This window comes from Ochotona princeps, chromosome 33, assembly GCF_030435755.1.
Source record: "Ochotona princeps isolate mOchPri1 chromosome 33, mOchPri1.hap1, whole genome shotgun sequence".
NCBI lineage: Eukaryota > Metazoa > Chordata > Mammalia > Lagomorpha > Ochotonidae > Ochotona > Ochotona princeps.
The window spans coordinates 6,826,694-6,842,833 of NC_080864.1; the positions used below are offsets into that span (position 1 = coordinate 6,826,694).

General features: G+C 50.0%; 1 protein-coding gene across 1 annotated transcript in view; it reads right to left on the reverse strand.

The window, feature by feature from the left end:
• MUC16 (mucin 16, cell surface associated) overlaps positions 1–15,056 on the reverse strand; it is a 57,490-nt gene extending 42,434 nt beyond the window's left edge. Inside the window, exons 1-11 of the mRNA XM_058657686.1 lie at positions 14,949–15,056; positions 13,122–13,243; positions 12,972–13,039; positions 7,313–7,476; positions 7,015–7,050; positions 6,741–6,803; positions 5,686–5,810; positions 5,497–5,564; positions 3,201–3,373; positions 964–999; positions 197–321 (exon numbers count right to left, since the gene is read on the reverse strand). Coding sequence (XP_058513669.1) covers positions 197–321; positions 964–999; positions 3,201–3,373; positions 5,497–5,564; positions 5,686–5,810; positions 6,741–6,803; positions 7,015–7,050; positions 7,313–7,476; positions 12,972–13,039; positions 13,122–13,229 — 966 coding nt within the window. The 5' untranslated portion in view covers positions 13,230–13,243; positions 14,949–15,056. The remainder of the gene's footprint in view (positions 1–196; positions 322–963; positions 1,000–3,200; positions 3,374–5,496; positions 5,565–5,685; positions 5,811–6,740; positions 6,804–7,014; positions 7,051–7,312; positions 7,477–12,971; positions 13,040–13,121; positions 13,244–14,948) is intronic.
• Between the last annotated feature and the right edge of the window lie 1,084 nt (positions 15,057–16,140).

Sequence of the window (16,140 nt, forward strand, 5' to 3'; positions counted from 1 at the left end):
GTTGTGGGTGGGGCTCGCGTTAGTGGGTGGGGTCTGGCCATGGGTAAGAGGGGCTGACATCAGTAAGAGGAGCTGGCCTCAGTGGTTGAAGCGTGAGTCTTGTGGTGGAAGTTACTGTCACAGAGGGTGTGGTCCAAGAGACTGGCCGTGGTGGGGGGGACCTCCACTGGTAGGTGGGACCCAGGTAGACTCTCACCAGACCCTGCAGGATCTTCTCTGTGCTGTTAAACTTCCAGGAGCCCTGGAGCTGCATGTCCTGCTCATATGGTAGGTTGGTGATGGTGAAGTTCAGGGTGAAAGTTACCAGTACAGGCACTGCCGCTAGGCGAGGGAGAAAAGGAAACCACCCGTGAGGCAGACCTGGAATGGGCTCTAAGATAACTCCTGAGGCCCCAGGCAGAGGAGTTGAGCCCAACAGGCAAGCACCCCCTCAGCTGTGTCTTTCTCTTTCCAAATAAATGGCGTAAAAACCCATAAAGACAACGAGCTGGGGTCTGGTGCTCTAGCCTAGCAGCTAAAGTCCTCGCCTTGCACGTGCCGGGATTCCATATAGGCGGCCCTGCTTCCCATCCAGCTCCCTGCTTGTGGCCTGGGAAAGCAGTCGAGGAGGGCCCAAAGCCTTGGGACCCTGCACCCGCGTGGGAGACCTGGAAGAAGCTCCTGGCTCCTGGCTTCGGATTAGCATAGCACCGGCTGTTGCACTCACTTGGGGAGTGAATCATTGGACGGAAGATCTTCCTCTCTGTCTCTCCTCTCTCTATATCTGACTTTGTAATAAAAATAAAATAAATCTTAAAAAAATAAAATAATAAAGAATTTGGGCTGAGATTAAGACCTCAAAAAGACCCTGGGGCTGTCGGGGGCACAGGGCGGCAGGGAGGGCCTCTTCCCAGGAATGCTGTCTGAGGAGGAGGGATCCTAGGGACCCTGCGGCATCATGGGGGCACTGACTGGACTACTCACTGCTGGTGGGAGGAGTCCAGGATCCGGGGTTGTAGCCTGTAGAAAAGGAAGAAAGAGTTAAAGGGGACTTTGACACAGAGGGATGAGGGCAGTACCGGAAATACAAATCATCAAGGAACCTTCTGAGGTTCACCAACATTCAGTGGCCTCCTGCATCTATTATATGAGCACTGTGACTGGTGTGATTAATACCAAAACAAAAACTATCCTTAAGAGATGACTGTATTCATCGGGATCAGGGGAGGTACCCACGGTGATGCTAAACACGCGGCAAAGATGAAAGGGTGCCTTTCCCAACAGGTGTATGTCCGGTCTTACCTCAATGTGTCCACACGGAGAAGTAGCTTTTTTTTTGTTTTTCAAGTTGTTACTTATGTATTTGAAAGGCACAGTGTTAGGAAAAGAGAGGAACTGATCTTCTATCTACTCTCTCACTCCCCAGATGCCTGCGGTAGCCAGGGCTGTGCCCAGCCTTTGAAACCAGGAGCCTGAAAGCCCTTCCAGGTCTCTCCGGTGGGTACAGGTGCCCAAATACTTAAGGCTGTCTTCTGCTGCTTTCCCAGGTCCAGTGGCAAGGAGCTGGGATCAGATGTGTACCCATGTTCCAATATGGGATGCCAGCCTTGCAGGTCTCAGCTGAGCCCTCAGCACCACAACAGAGGCTCCAGAAAATAAATTTTATATCTCCCCTCCCTAGATTTTATGATAGTATGCTTCCCTGATGCCCTCTGCCACGAGCCATGAGCCTAACAGACAGGACCAAGGGGAACACCTTGCCCTTGACTGGGGTTATTCCTGAATTGCCTCCTTTGCTCATCACAACAGTCCCGTTCGCTGAATGTTTTTAATTCCATCTGACAGACGGGACACTGAAGTCTACGAATGTTGGATAGTTCATCTAGAATCCCACAGACTACCCAAGCCAGAATTACACAGCTAGGAACTGGTGTTGAGGCCCTGTGGATTAAACATGTGCTCGGGACACCAGAGGGCCCACTGGAGTCCAGCCCCACTTCCGATCCAGCCCCTTACTCAGGAACCTAGGAAGCAGCTAGAGACAGTTCGAGTCCTTGGGCTCCTGCCACCCAATGTGGAAGACCCGGACAGAGTTTTTGGCTCCTAGCTCCTGGGTTCTGGCTTCCCTGGGTTCAGGTCGCAGTCAACTGGGGGAGTGAGCCAGTGGATGGAAGATCTGTCATTTTGCCTTTTAAATAATCAGATGAATCTTAAAAGATGGACATGATTTGCCAGGGCTGTAATTTGATCTCAGTTCTAGAACAAACCTCTGGAGTGTGTCCTGTTGATTGTACAAAGACTTACAAAATTTCAAGCCAGATACAAAAGAAAACTCCAGAGGGACATAGAGAGCAAAACAACGAGTTAAGCATTCAACTAGGATGGCAGACTACACCCTATTAGTGGCCCTTCCTGTGCTCGGATGGGGGCTTGCTCTGGCTGGTGGCCTGCAGGGAGCCAGAGAGCTGTCTCCAGGCTTTGATTGGCATCTCCATTCTGTCATGCGTGGTCATGGACGGACTCTGTCTTTCTCCGCAAATGCGTAACAGCTGTCTATAAAAAATGCGCCCCGCCACCTAGAGTGATGGATGAGAATCCTAATGCAAGCCTGACTTCTCCCCACACCTGTGCTGGCAAGCAGCAGACCCTGGATACCTACGCGCTACTGTTTCAGCAGCTTTGCAGGGAGCGGCCCTGCGGCCCTCTGTGCTAAACAGTCAAGACTCAGGGCATGTTCGCTGAAGAGGGAATCATTTTACAAAGCCTGTATGGTGAAGCCGGGCCTGCGGAAGCAGAATTTATGTTTTAAGTGATACAGCGGAGAGGGAAGCGGAGTTGCCTTCTGCACCTGCAGCCCCATGAGAGAAACCTAGCCGTGGGACGCTGCATTCCTCTGCTCCTCCCTCCCCCCCCAGTTCTCAGTTCTCAGCTTAGGCATGAAGTAGGAACAGGGAAAGAGGAGGAGGAGGAGGAAGGGAAATCAAGCTCCCTTGGTGTGTTGAGCTAGCTTGGTCCCAGGACTGGGAGTGTGTGCGCAATGGTTTCCCAACCCTGGCATTGTGGCCACTCTGTTCTAGACTATGGGATGGTCAGCAGCAGCTCAGGCCTCTGCCCACTAGCCACCATTGGAATCCATCCAGTCATAATGTCCAAATTGCCAAATTTGCTGCTGCTGAGAACCAGTGGTACATGGAGATACGGGCCATTGGCATGGTTCTCACCGTTGATGTAGAGGCTGCTGCTGTCCAGGGTGAAGGGGCCCAGTCGGGTAACACCATCAGTCAACTGGCTCAGCTCCTGGTACAGCTGCTCTCTCTGCAGACTGGGGTGCATGGGGTGAGCATAATATGTGCAGACAGTGTCCACTCCAGTGGCTGTCCCGTTCTTCTCTGGCCTGGAGTGACAGGGGGAGTTAGACACCTTTATTCAACTTCTTCAACTGAGCTGCCCCATCCCATTTTGGCTGCTTCTCCCTCTTAGATATTTTGTTTTCCCTCCTGGGCTCTCTTTCACCCCATCTCTTGACAATCAATCTGTATGGTTTTATTCTCAACCACGTTCTTTTTTTTCCCCCCCTAGCCTTCTTGGGTCTGTTGGTTCCTACTCATCGTTTCAACATTTCTGCTACCATGAAACCCAGTCTCTAGACCAGACCTGTCTCCCCAGTTCTGCCTCGTGTGACTAACACCCTTGGGGGAAATCCTCTAGACCCTTGGGTTCCATAGACCTCCAATCAAGCTCATCATTTCCACTCCCCTAAAAACACAGCACCCTGTTGTGGTGGTGGTGGTGGTGGTGGTTGTGGCTATTGTTCTAACCCATACCAGTTGTTGACCTTATTTCATGGCTTCTCATTGATGGAAATGTATAGAGATGGAGTACTGGGGCCTACCATGTCCAGATGTGGGGGTACAATGCAACATGCATTCCTGCTTCCCAACAAAAGGGGGACTCCCGATGAAACTGTTGGACCTGTGTAGGCAATGGGATGCCGGACTGTCTGACACTGTCTGTACCAGCAATGTCGGGGTACACTGATGGAATTATGACCCTTTATGAAGGACTATATACTACTGTAGCAATGTGGGGAAAACCTGTCGGGGGGGTGGGAGTTTGAGGGGAATCCCAAATAAAATAAGTTTCCGTATCAGTGTCAGACCAGGAGCTCCCTGGCCTGTTCTTCTTTCTCCCCACATCTGCCTCTCCTTAACTCTTCTTAAGTCCAGTCCAGCTCCGCAGTGGCCTGTCCATCTTCTGTCCCGTCATGCCACCACCACCAGTGCTCTTATGAACGATGCCAACGTGTCAGGGTCCTGCCCGTGACAACACCATGGCTGCCCACAGCACTAATCATGACCAGTATTGATGCGATACCAACATGTTACATTTGTTGTCCCATTGGTAACAACTGGGACAAGTCAGGTGCTTTTACTGCCATCCAGCCCATGAACATGCCCATTGCCTCGCAGAGTGATTTTGGGTGACGGTCGGGAGGCGTGAGAACACCAAAAACTGCTCTCAACAAGTCTGAAGTACAGTACAGCACAGTACAGTTATTCACAGGAGTTGTTTTATAGTCAATGAAATAAGGCCATATTGTGTGTGATGCCAGATAGAATGGGACTGGATGCGTTTGGGTACCAGGGACCTTAATGCCTACCTTTTTTATGTTGCTGGGCACGATTCTATAGAAATTCCCTACACTGGCTTTTCATCCCAGTTCCAGCCTGGATTCTCCATGATACCCACTCAACTTGGAATTGATGCGCGGCTCACGTGACGGTACCGCTCAGCAGTCTGCTACTGTCCCTCTTCCCTCCAGCCTGTCATGTCCTTCTCTCTTCCTTTCTCTCTCCATCCTTCCCTCTCTTCTGTTACCATTCACTCATTCAATTGCCATTTATCCCAGTCTGCTGTCCAGTGTGATGTGATTGTGCTTGGGTGTGTCTCACCTCTTTTGGACTGCTCAGAGGTGCCGCCCCTCATATTTCATACTTGGATAATGTCTACTCAGCCATTGAAGTTTGGGCCAGCCATCTTTCTCCAAGACGGCCTCCACCCAACTACCCCCCGGTAGAGCCAAAAATTCCTCTCCTTGGACTCCTGTGACCCCTCGGTAGAGCTCAAACGTGAGGCCAATTCTGTTTCTGTTATGGCTTCCTGTTCAGCTGGCTCCTGCCTTCTTTGCTTTGTGGGCATCTTAGGGAAAGGGCCAGGCTCGAGTCCCTCAGTGCTGTTAGCACAGATGTGGCCTGCAGTGTCTTACCATTTCTGGCTAAAACATCAATGTCACCTTCCCTGGAAAGTGGGCCTGGATGCTGCACAGCCTCTGCTCATCCAAATAATTTTAGCCCTTTGAAAGACCCCTCTTCCAGAAAGCCTTGTCTGGTGTAGTCAATTGCAGGGGAAAGCTTCCAGGCTTGATTTGGTTCTAGGAGTCATGCTTAGGACCCCACTTCGAAGTGAGCTTGCCTGTGACCATGCAACTCTGCACAGTATGAGGGCAGAAGGTCTCACCTGAACCAGGTCAGTCTGCAGTCAGAGTAGCTGGATCCAAGACTGGTGTTCTTGAACAAGGATCGCAGCTACAAGGAAGACAGGGAAGGAGGGAGGTCAGGTGGAGGGGGGTGGCATGGGGGGGTGGGCGCAATACTGGTTATAGACTAAGAGTGAGGTGGGCCAGGCTGGGCACCGGGAGGCTCTTACCAGGCGATACAGGGCCTTCTCAGTGGAAGTGAAATTCCAGGAGCCTGGGTACCCCATATCTGAGGTGTAATGCAGGTTGGTGATGGTGAAATTGAGGGTAAATGGTATCAACTCTGGGCCTGCAGCTGGGAGGGAGAGAGAGAGACCATGGATTTTAGTCCTGGGCTTGGATGTGGAGTTCAGGGATAGCCCTCTCTGAGAATGGTCATATTGTCCAGCGGGTGGGGCCCGAATTGTCCCATCTGGGATATTCTTCAGCCATCTCAAGGAAAGGGGGGGGAGGGTCCTCCAAGATGGACGTTGCCTTTAGCTCCATAGGGGATCTCAGACCTCTAGTCTCAGAATGGCCAATGCCTGACACATTTCATCGAGAAGAGAAGGGGCCAAGCCTTTTCGTCCTGCCCAGGTTTTGAGGGCCAGGAACTCTCCAAATAGTAATGATGACCATGCAACAGACTAAAAACATGCCACTTGCAGGCTGTGTTTGGGAGTGCGGGAGAGAGATGCTACTTGATAGAAAATGACCTTGGCAAAGGCATGCCGAGCAAAGACAACAGGGAAGGAGGAATCAACACAGCTAAGTTTCAAGATCAGCAGGTGCGATGTCCCTGAAGGTGGAGGGATATTTGGGCCCTGAGGGAACAGGATTGAGATTAACGTGACCAGAGAGGACAGAAGCAAGGGACAGAGTGGACAGGTTGAGGGTGGGGGAGCACCAGGGTCTAGATCAGCTACCGATGGTGAAGTTCATGATTTGTTTGGAAAACAGATACCCAACAGGTGATGGGCGGAGAGAGCTTGTCCCTCTGTTATTTCACTTCCCAAATGTCTACAGTGACTGGGGCCAAACCAAGCCAAAGCCAGGCTTCCTATATGGATAGCAGGGACCCCAGTATTTGAACAATCACCTGCTGCCTCCCAGGCATGTTTGCAGGACACTGAAGTCGTGCTCAGAGCCGGGATGCGAACTCACACACTCCCGTCTGGGATGGAGGCCTCCCAGGTGGTATCTTTACCTACCACACAAATGTCCACCCAAGAAGTCAGGTTCTTACCTGGAGCCTTGGGGGTGGAGGTCACAGATGTTGGGGTCCCAGGAGGGGATGTGGTCGCGGGACCTGAAACATACGTAAGAGATTCTGTGGCCCTGCTGTGCAGCGCTGTGGTCGAAGTTGGTACCAGGAACTTGCATTTCCTATTGGCCCAACCTGAAACTTGCTGTCCCCGGGGCTGACAGCCCGGAGCAAGGGGGCTACTGTGCCCCAAGGGGACAGCCTTAAGGAGGTGGGGACCCAGGGCAGCAGGGGTTTTAGGGCTGGCATTACTCACAGATTGTGGTGGGAGGCTTGGACTGATAGTTACAACCTGCAGAGGGGGGCAGAAAGAGATGATGGGAGGGGACTGGGGACAGGGTGTGGGGAAAAAAAAAATGCCAGGCACACAGTCCTGCCCTAGCTCTCCCTCCAAGAACTGCTGCCCATCACACACTGCCGCCTCCTCGTTGCCCTTGACCTCCCAAAGTCCCAAGCCTTGTTTGTTTCTCTGTAGTGTGTGTGTGTATAACTATTCTTCATGCATGGTTGGTACGGTATTTCACGATGACACATAAACCTTCAGAGCGGCTCACCATTGACGTAGAGACTGTTCCTGTCCAGGGTATAGGGGCCCAGTGAAGTGGTCCAGTGGGTCAGCTGGTTCAGCTCCCTGTACAGCCGCACTCTGTTCAGCATGGGGTCCGGGTGGAAGGTGCAGACCATATCAGCTCGGGTGCTTGTTCTGGCCTTTTTCGGCCTGCGGAGGAAGGATCACAAAGATCTGAGTATTCCGGGCAACAATGTCCTCTGGTTGTGCCCATTGGTTGTGCCCATCTTCCTCCATTTTTGTTTCAATGCGTTTATTTGAAATGTCAAGAGACGAGTGAGAGAGGGGGAGGTCTTCCATCCCCCTAAAAGGACACAATAACAACTCCATCCATGTCTCCCGTGTGGGTTAGCAAGGCCATGGCCAACTTGGGCCATCTCCCAGATGCATTAACAGGAAGATGGGTTCGGAAGCAGAACAGCCAGGGACTCCATCTGGTGCTCCCATATGGGATGCCAGCATCGGCAAGTAGCAGCTTACCATGCTACAGGACAGCACTGGCCCCTCCCATGGGTTGTCACTGTTGCCTAGGAGACATCTGCTTCCTCCAACACATGTTTGATGTCACTTGCAGATCCAGCCTCCTGCTGCCAGCCACACGCATTGGATAGACCATTCTCCAGGGCTCCTCTTCCTCCTCCTTAGTTCACTTTTCTAGACTTTCCATTTTTTTCAAAGATTTATTTTTATTGGAAAGTCACATATACAGAGAGGAGGAGAGACAGAGAGGAAGATCTTCCATCCGATGGTTCACTCCCCAAATGATCGCAACAGCCGGTGCTGCTCCTATCCGAAGCCAGGAGCCAGGAACTTCCTCCAGGTCTCCCACAAGGGTGCAGGGTCCCAGGCCACAAGCAGGGAGCTGGATGGGAAGTGGGGCTGTCGGGATTAGAACCGGCACCCATATGGGATCCCAGCGCGTTCAGGTCTGAGAGCTTTAGCCAAAATCACCTGGTGCCTTGCTGGAACCGGAAGCAAAACTGGGAACTCAAACTTTGAGGGCCCCTAAAACGCCTGCAAGAGTTCATCAAGCAGAAGATATTTTAAAAATCATACTCAGACCTCATTTTCGCTTTCACTCCCTCGTGTACGGAAGAATTTTTTTTTTCCAAGTACGCACAAAGTAGAATTTTCTGTGAGATTCAAGGCAGAAGCAAATTCTTCTACTAAGCCAGACATGTGTCAAATAAAACAATGCCCTTAACTCATTTTACCCCTTATTATTATTATTATTATTGTTTTAATTTGAAAGGCAGAGTTCCAAAGAAAGAAGGATGGAGCAAGGGAAGAAATAAGAGAGAAGGAAAGAAGAGAAGAGAGAGGAGAGAGGGGAAAAAAAAAGGTGTATTTTCTACCTGCTGAGTTACTCCTCGGATAGCTGCAACAGCTGGAGCCAGGTAAACCAAAGCCAGGATACCTAAATTGCTTCCTGGATCTCCCGAGTGGGTAGCAGGGACCCAAGGACTTGTGCTATCCTCCACTGCTTCTCCCACACCATTAGCAGGGAGCTGGATCAAAAATAGAGAAACTGGGCCTGGCGCAATAGCCTAGTGGCCAAAGTCCTCACTTTGAACGTGCCAGGATCCCATATGGGCGCTGGTTCTAATCTCAGCGTCCCTGCTTCCCATCCAGCTCCCTGCCTGTGGCCTGGGAAAGCAGTGTGAGGATGGCCCAAAGCCTTGGGACCCGGCACCCGGGTGGGAGACCCGGAAGAAGCTCCTGGCTCCTGGCTTCGGATCGGCTCAGCTCCAGCTGTTGCGGTCACTTGGGGAGTGAATCATCGGACAGAAGATCTTCCTCTCTGTCTCTCCTCCTCTCTGTATATCTGACTTTGCAGTAAAATAAATATGAAAAAAAAGTAGAGAAACTTGAGTCTAAAACCGGCACCCATGTTAGATACTAGCGTATCAAGTGGTGGCTTTACTCGCCACGTCACAACGCCCACCCATCTTACTCCTTCAGGCTAGGCTGAGATGTGGAAAAGATTATGGTTGTTCCTAAAACTATATCTCTGTTTTTTGCAACATTATATGCTATATAGTGACTATGCATGTCTATACAGTATATGTTGTATCAAAATTGTTACAACTTGAAAATATGGGAGCAGGGAGGGGTCCCCAGAGTGGAGCAGGCGGACAGGAGGAGGCTTGTATCCCAACCCTGAAGACTCCTAGATCCTCACCAAGGACTATCAGTACGAGCACCGAGGACTACATCCCAATTGCCAAGGAGACCACGGGGAAATGGAGTGCCTTCGGAGACCAAGAACTCTGAGGTCACCCACCCCCATTTGGATCTACCACATGGGATGGAAGAAGCCCAAATCCTGCCTAGCAGGATCCAAGGTCATCGGAACAACAGCCAGGATCCCTGAGCGGTCCGCAGAAACAGAAGAACAGTAAACTTCCTTCGGAACTAGGGAGAGGAGCTTTCTCTGGTCCCTTGTCTGCTTCCAATTTTGGGTCCCCACCCCCTCTCGTAATAACCATCAGGAGCGCTCCAGAAACCCCTCAAAACAAACAAACAAACAAAACTAGAATAGATAGACAGAGAACAACAAGGAAAGCTTAGAAACAGACAGGAAATGATCAGCGGGGATGCACTTATACCTCACCGGGTGGGACACAAAGATTAGTTACTCCTCACTGGGGTATGGAAGATTTCTCTGCACACCCCTCCTAAACATGCTCACCTAAACTGTTGACATATATCCTGTTAGAATTATAGAGTTAGACCACCTGAAAAACAGCCAGGTTCAAAGAAAACATGCTTCAATGCTATAAACTGCTAAATACTAAAATTAAAATAGGCATGAGACAGCTGAATAGCAATCTAAGCCATTGTAAGGTGTATAGAACACAGTTGAATATAAACCAAAATTGAAATGTCTATGAAGAAGTCACAGGTTGTGGTTGAGAACCTGCATTTTCCTATTAACATATTGGTTAATCAATACCATGTCAATTAATGCCACAATGTTGTAAATGGTTGGAAATACTATGTTGGGGCTTTTAATTGATTAGGATGATACTCTGCCGGCTCTACCTTCAGACCAGAGATGGTCTCACCAAGAAACCATTGAACTTACCAGGACAATAAGAGGCTGGACTTTATGCTTGGTCAAAACCTCCAATGAAAGAATGTCAACTGAATTTGAACTATGGAAATGCAACAAGGTGGAGCAATCCGCCTTGGGGGGAGGGTGTGGGGAGGGGCGGGGGGAATCCCAGTGCATAAAAAATGTATCCCATAATGCAATGTAATTAATTTTAAAAAATGAAATGCAATAAAAATATGTTTAAAAAAATAAAATAAATATTAAGCATAAAAATAATACAAGGGGCCCAGTGTGGTAGCCTAGTGGCTAAAGTTCTCACCTTGCATGCACTGGGATCCCATATGGACGTCAGTTCTAATCCCGGCGGCCCCGCTTCCCATCTAGTTCCCTGCTTGTGGCTTAGGAAAATAGTCAAGGATGGTCTAAAGCTTTGGGACGCTGCACCCGGGTGGGAGACCCGGAAGAAGCTCCTGGCTCCTGGCTTCAGATCGGAGCAGCTCCGGCCGCTGCGGTCACTTGGAGAGTGAATCATCGGACGGAAGATCTTCCTCTCTGTCTCTCCTCCTCTACATCTGCCTTTCCAATAAAAATAAATACATGTTTTTTTAAAAATAATATAGGAAGATGATCTATTTTGTTTGCATATAGTGGGCTTCGTTTTCATTAATGAATAATAAATATGAACTTTCCCAAGCATCATTTTTATAACAGTAAAGGTTGGTATCCTTTGGAAACCTTAAGTTTTTAAAAGAATGTAGAAGTTTTTCTGCCCTTTGATCTTTCTGACTTTGCAATAAACTTGATTATTAAAAGTTTTGGGGGAGGTAGGAGGGAGATGCTGTTGGTCCAATGGTACAAAGTTGGAGCTGATGATGCGTTATAGTGCGTTAAGCTCCTGCTTGCAGTGTTAACACCAGCATCCCATGATTGGAGCGCCAGTTCAAGTCCCAGCTATTCCCGTTTCTGCTCCTACTTCCTGCCAACACATCTGGGAAGGCTGTAGATGATTGATGACTTGGCGTACTTGGGTCTTTGCCACCCACGTAGGAGACCCAGGTGAGTTCCTGGCTCCTGGCTTCCTCCTGGTCCAGTCCTGGCTGCTGTGGATATTCGGGAAGTATACCAGTAGATGGAGAATCGATTCCCACTCCTACTCTTCCCTCTCTCTCTCTCTCCCTCTCTTTTTCTTTCTCTCTCCACCTTCACCCCCGATCTCTCCACCATCCGTAGAATTCAATAAGCAGGTTTAAAAGAGACTAAGACAGTTTCTACCACAAGATGCTAAATCTGTACTGGAATCGGTAAAGGTAGTTTGGCCACTGTCGCTTGGTAATCCCTGACGTTTTTGCTAAGGATCAGGCTCATACAGTCCCAATACACACCCGGACCCAGGCGACAGCTGTGTCAAGGAGCTTGGCCTGCTGACCAGCGGGGCTGCGGTGGCCATTTCACAGCGTCTGCTGCCTGTGCCAACGCAGAGAGTCGCACGCCTTCAGTAGACACAGGTTATGAACCTGTTCGCAGTATCACAAGGCATTGAAAATATGTTTGTTGACCCAGTGGTTTCCTGGGTTACATGCAGGGGTTCTAAGAACCCAGAACACATGAGGTCAAACATGGCTGCCCGCAAGTGACTAACTTGAGTGTTCTGAGTGAGTATAAGCCCCACAGCATCTGCAATGTGGGATTGCTCTAGGTGGGTACGGGGATGAGGACTGGCAAGCATATAGGCCGCTGTGACTATAGGATGGCAGGGGGCAAGACCTGTGTTAGAAGTGATTGGAGCAGTTGGGATGGGTGGAGCTCAGCCAAGGACACTTGTGATATATAGTAGGCAAGAAATCTCTATTCCATGGTGTGCATAGAGGACCTCCCTTCTGGCTGAAGACCCCCTGATCCACAAAGCTCCCCATCATTGTCTGGGTACATGAAACAGAGACACTACAGGGTCATGAAGTATCAGAAAGGGTGCTGTGCCCAGAGGACCTTAGAGGACACCAAGGGGACATAGGTAGAGAGATGTGAAGGCAGGTTATTCTGATGAGTAGACAGGCTATTCATCAAAGAGTTTAGGGGCATCTGAGCATCTTACAATTGGCAAAAAAAAAAAAAAAATACCCCCATTGAAGCGTGACACTGATTATGGTTTTCAGTAGAGCTTCCTTTGTGAAAGTGTCTCCCTCTTTTCAGAGAACAAACTTTGGATCTGCAGTGTCCAGCGTCTGTCCCCAGGACAGTAGAGACAGGCCAGAGTAGGAAAGTTATCTGGAACTCTGGGAATATCATTGGTAAGGATGTTACTCCAGTAGCCGCTATTACAAGATCTAGCTAAATGAGGGCTTACACTGTGCGGAATGATTGACAACCTCAGGAGTTATGGACTGGCTTCGCTGTTTTACAGAGACAGCAGCCTCTGTATCTTGCCCACACGGGTGAGATCAGGGGTTCAAACCCAGACACTTTGGGTCCAGCAGGCTGCATTGCCTCCAGCAAAGACCCACATAGCTGTGGTTGGCTGGGGTGTTAGAGCCCAAGAAAGAACAGCAGTGGGATTGCTGGAGGTGCTGTGCGGGTAGGAAGGTCTCACCTGAGCCCGGTCAGCCTGCAGCCGGTGTAAAGGAAACCAACACTGCTATTCTGGAACAAGGTCTGGAGCTGGGAGGCAATGAGAGAGGGAGAGTGAGCAGGAAGGTAGACTCAAGGCAGCAGGGTCAGGTAGGGTCAAAGCAAGGCTCACCAGGTCCTGCAGAGTCCTCTCCGTGGCATTGAACATCCCAGAACACGGGCGCCCCATGTCCACCATGTAGGGCAAGTTAGTGATGGTGAAGTTGATAGCAAAAGACATTAAGATGGGAGCCCCTGCTGCAGTGGGGAAGATAAAACAGAGATACATCCTGAGTCAGGCCCTGATTGGGGGTGGGGAGAGCAAAGGCTCTGAGGACACCATTTCCTTCCTGTGCCCACCTGTGACCTGGCATGTGTGTCCAGTGGGAACTACTCCAGTGAACAGTCACTGTGTGTCCACCTATCCTGGGTACCATGTGCGTGCAGGGGATGTAGATGTTTGGATTTCAGAAGGGAGTCACTCTGGGCATGTCGGGATGAGTATAGGTCCCTGCTGTCTCCAATGGTCCTTACTAGCTCAGCACACAGCAGCCCCTGCACCTGTTTGTCTTGTGGGGAGGGGATTAGCAGACTCAAGGAGCATCCCTGCAAACAGCGGCTCACAGGATTGGCAGGTGCAGGCCCCAGCTCCTTCATCCCTCTGATGGGATGACTCCACGGTATTTAGTTTTTGCATTTTCCCAGCGTCTTTCTTGGAGACAGTTAAGTTTCTGTTGGTGAAGCCACCCAGCGTGTGGCATTTCCTCTTACAGCAATCCCAACAAATTTAACATACCCTGCGACCCAGAAATTTTTTCAAAGTATAAAAAAGGGGACTCCAAAAGATACTGACATGCTGATTCATTGCGGCATTATTCGCAATGATCAGTGAATCAAAGCACTCCCCAAGGCCCATCAACACCTGAGTGGATAAAGGAAGTGTGTTCTATCCAGAGAGCAGGATAGCATTCATCCACACAAGCTGATGAACTTATGGTGCACACTGCAACACAGTGAAATTAGCCAGACACAGCAGAGCAGGCGGGGGGGTTAATTTCACTTAGATGAAACATCTAAATTGTGCAGAATTTTAAGAAGCATTAACTTGATTAGAAATTAACAGTGGCTGGCAGGCATGGGGGACAGGAAGTGACTGTTGAATGGATTTCATTAAGAATGGATTTTAGGGACTAGCATGATGGCTCAGTTGCCTAATCCTTCCACTGTGTCCCAGCTGCTCCACTTTCCACCCAACTTCCTGCTTATGGCATGGGAAAGCAACAGAGAAAGGCTCAAAGCTTTGGGACCCCACACGTGTGTGGGAGACCCAGAAGGGTCCTAGCTTAGGTTGGCCATTGCAGCCACTTGGGGATTGAACTAGAAGACAGAAGATCATTCTCTCTCCTTCTCTCTGTGTATCTGCCTTCCCAATTAAAACAATTTTTTTATGAAAGAATGGGGTTTGTTGGAATGGTAAAGGTGGAGGAAGAGACAGCAGTGATGTTTGCATAATAACTGAATGTGTGATTAAATACCACTGGATGATATACCTGCGGTGGTTAAGAAGGTAACTTGCATATTACACATTTTGCACACAATAAAATGAATTCTTTTTGCTTAGTCCTGAAGCCACATGCTCACAGGCCAAGGTGGACCCCCAAGACATGCCCACAGGGACTAAAGGGGGCTGTGGCCACAGATACAGTGGGGCTGGAACCTGTGGCAGCTATGTGAGTGATCATGACAGTTATGTGTTATCGCAACAGTGGTAGGTCTTGCTCCTTCTCTGTGACTAGCTGTGGGTGACCTTGGACTCTCTGAAAGTGTCCTGTGGCCTGGCAAGCTTGGGGAGTCCAGCTGAAGCTACAAATAATGAGGTTTCTGTGTGCTATCAGGTTATAGGATGGTAGCGACACTGGCAGTCCCAGGGAATCTGGGAGAGACAGCTGGATAGAAATACCTGTGCCGGCATATGCTGAAGAACTGGTGTCCCATAAGCCTGTGGGAAAGGCTGAAGCTGGGGTTGTCGTGCTGGTCTCTGTCTGAGGATGAGAAGATGGTGAGGATGTTTTCACTGTAGCATCCGTCGAAGGTGAAAATGACATGCTTGGTTCAGCACTTGGGTGTGGTTCCCCAGGAAAGTGAGTCATCATTGGCAAGGGTGTACTCTTCACCGCTCCGGAAGTCATCGCTTGGGAGGTCACCATGCCTCGTTCACCCTGTGACACAGGCTTCGCTGACACAACTGAGCTGGTTTCAGACACGGGGTGGGTAATCCGTGAGGCTGTGGATTGATCTGGAGACGTTCTCAGGGTTGGAAATACAGCATGCTGTGTTCCAGCCGCAGTGAGCCGTGAGGTTGCTAGGTCTGTTGTAGTAAGAGGGACGGTCAGGGTTGAAGGAGCCGAGCTGGCTTCTGACTCAGGGTGCGTGACTCCTAAGGCTGTGGTCTCTGGTACACCAGAAGATGGAGTTGTCGTTGGAAGCGCTGTTCTCTTCATTGTTCGAGAAGTTGGAGCCTGTGAGGTCTCCGTATCTCGTTCACGCTGTGACATGGTCCTTGTTGACACAACTGAGTTGACTTTAGACTCAGGGTGGGTGACCCATGAGGCTGTGGTCTCTCGTTGATCTGGGGATTTTGTCAGATTTGAAATCCCTGGACTGGTCACTTCCGTGGAACTACTGAGTACTGAATTCAGTAGTTCATCAGGAACCCAAAGTGAAGTATTAGGTGTTGGGATATCTGAATTCACTTCTATCCCAGGACTGGAACCAACGGGGACTGTGGGGCCTGATTCACTAAAGGACAAAGGGGGAGTTGTTCTGAGCACTGCTGCGCTGGTTTCAGGAGGCTGAGTGACTAATGCAGTTTCTGAATCTGGACTGGAAGGGTGAAAAGTCTGCGTTGTAGCAGTTGGACTGAGGTCTGCTTCAGGGTAAGTAGCCCAGGAGGCGACAGTGGTACCCAGAAGGTCTGGGGAAGCAGTCAGCTTAGGAATGGTTGTGTCTGTCTCTGTCTCAGGGCTAGTGCCCAGCAACGTCACCTTCCCTGCTATGGCAGGTGCACCTGTCGGAACTGGAGCTGGTATACTGGTACCAGCTCCAGGATGGGCATCCATTGAGGCTGTGGTCAAAAGTTCAGATGGAGAAAG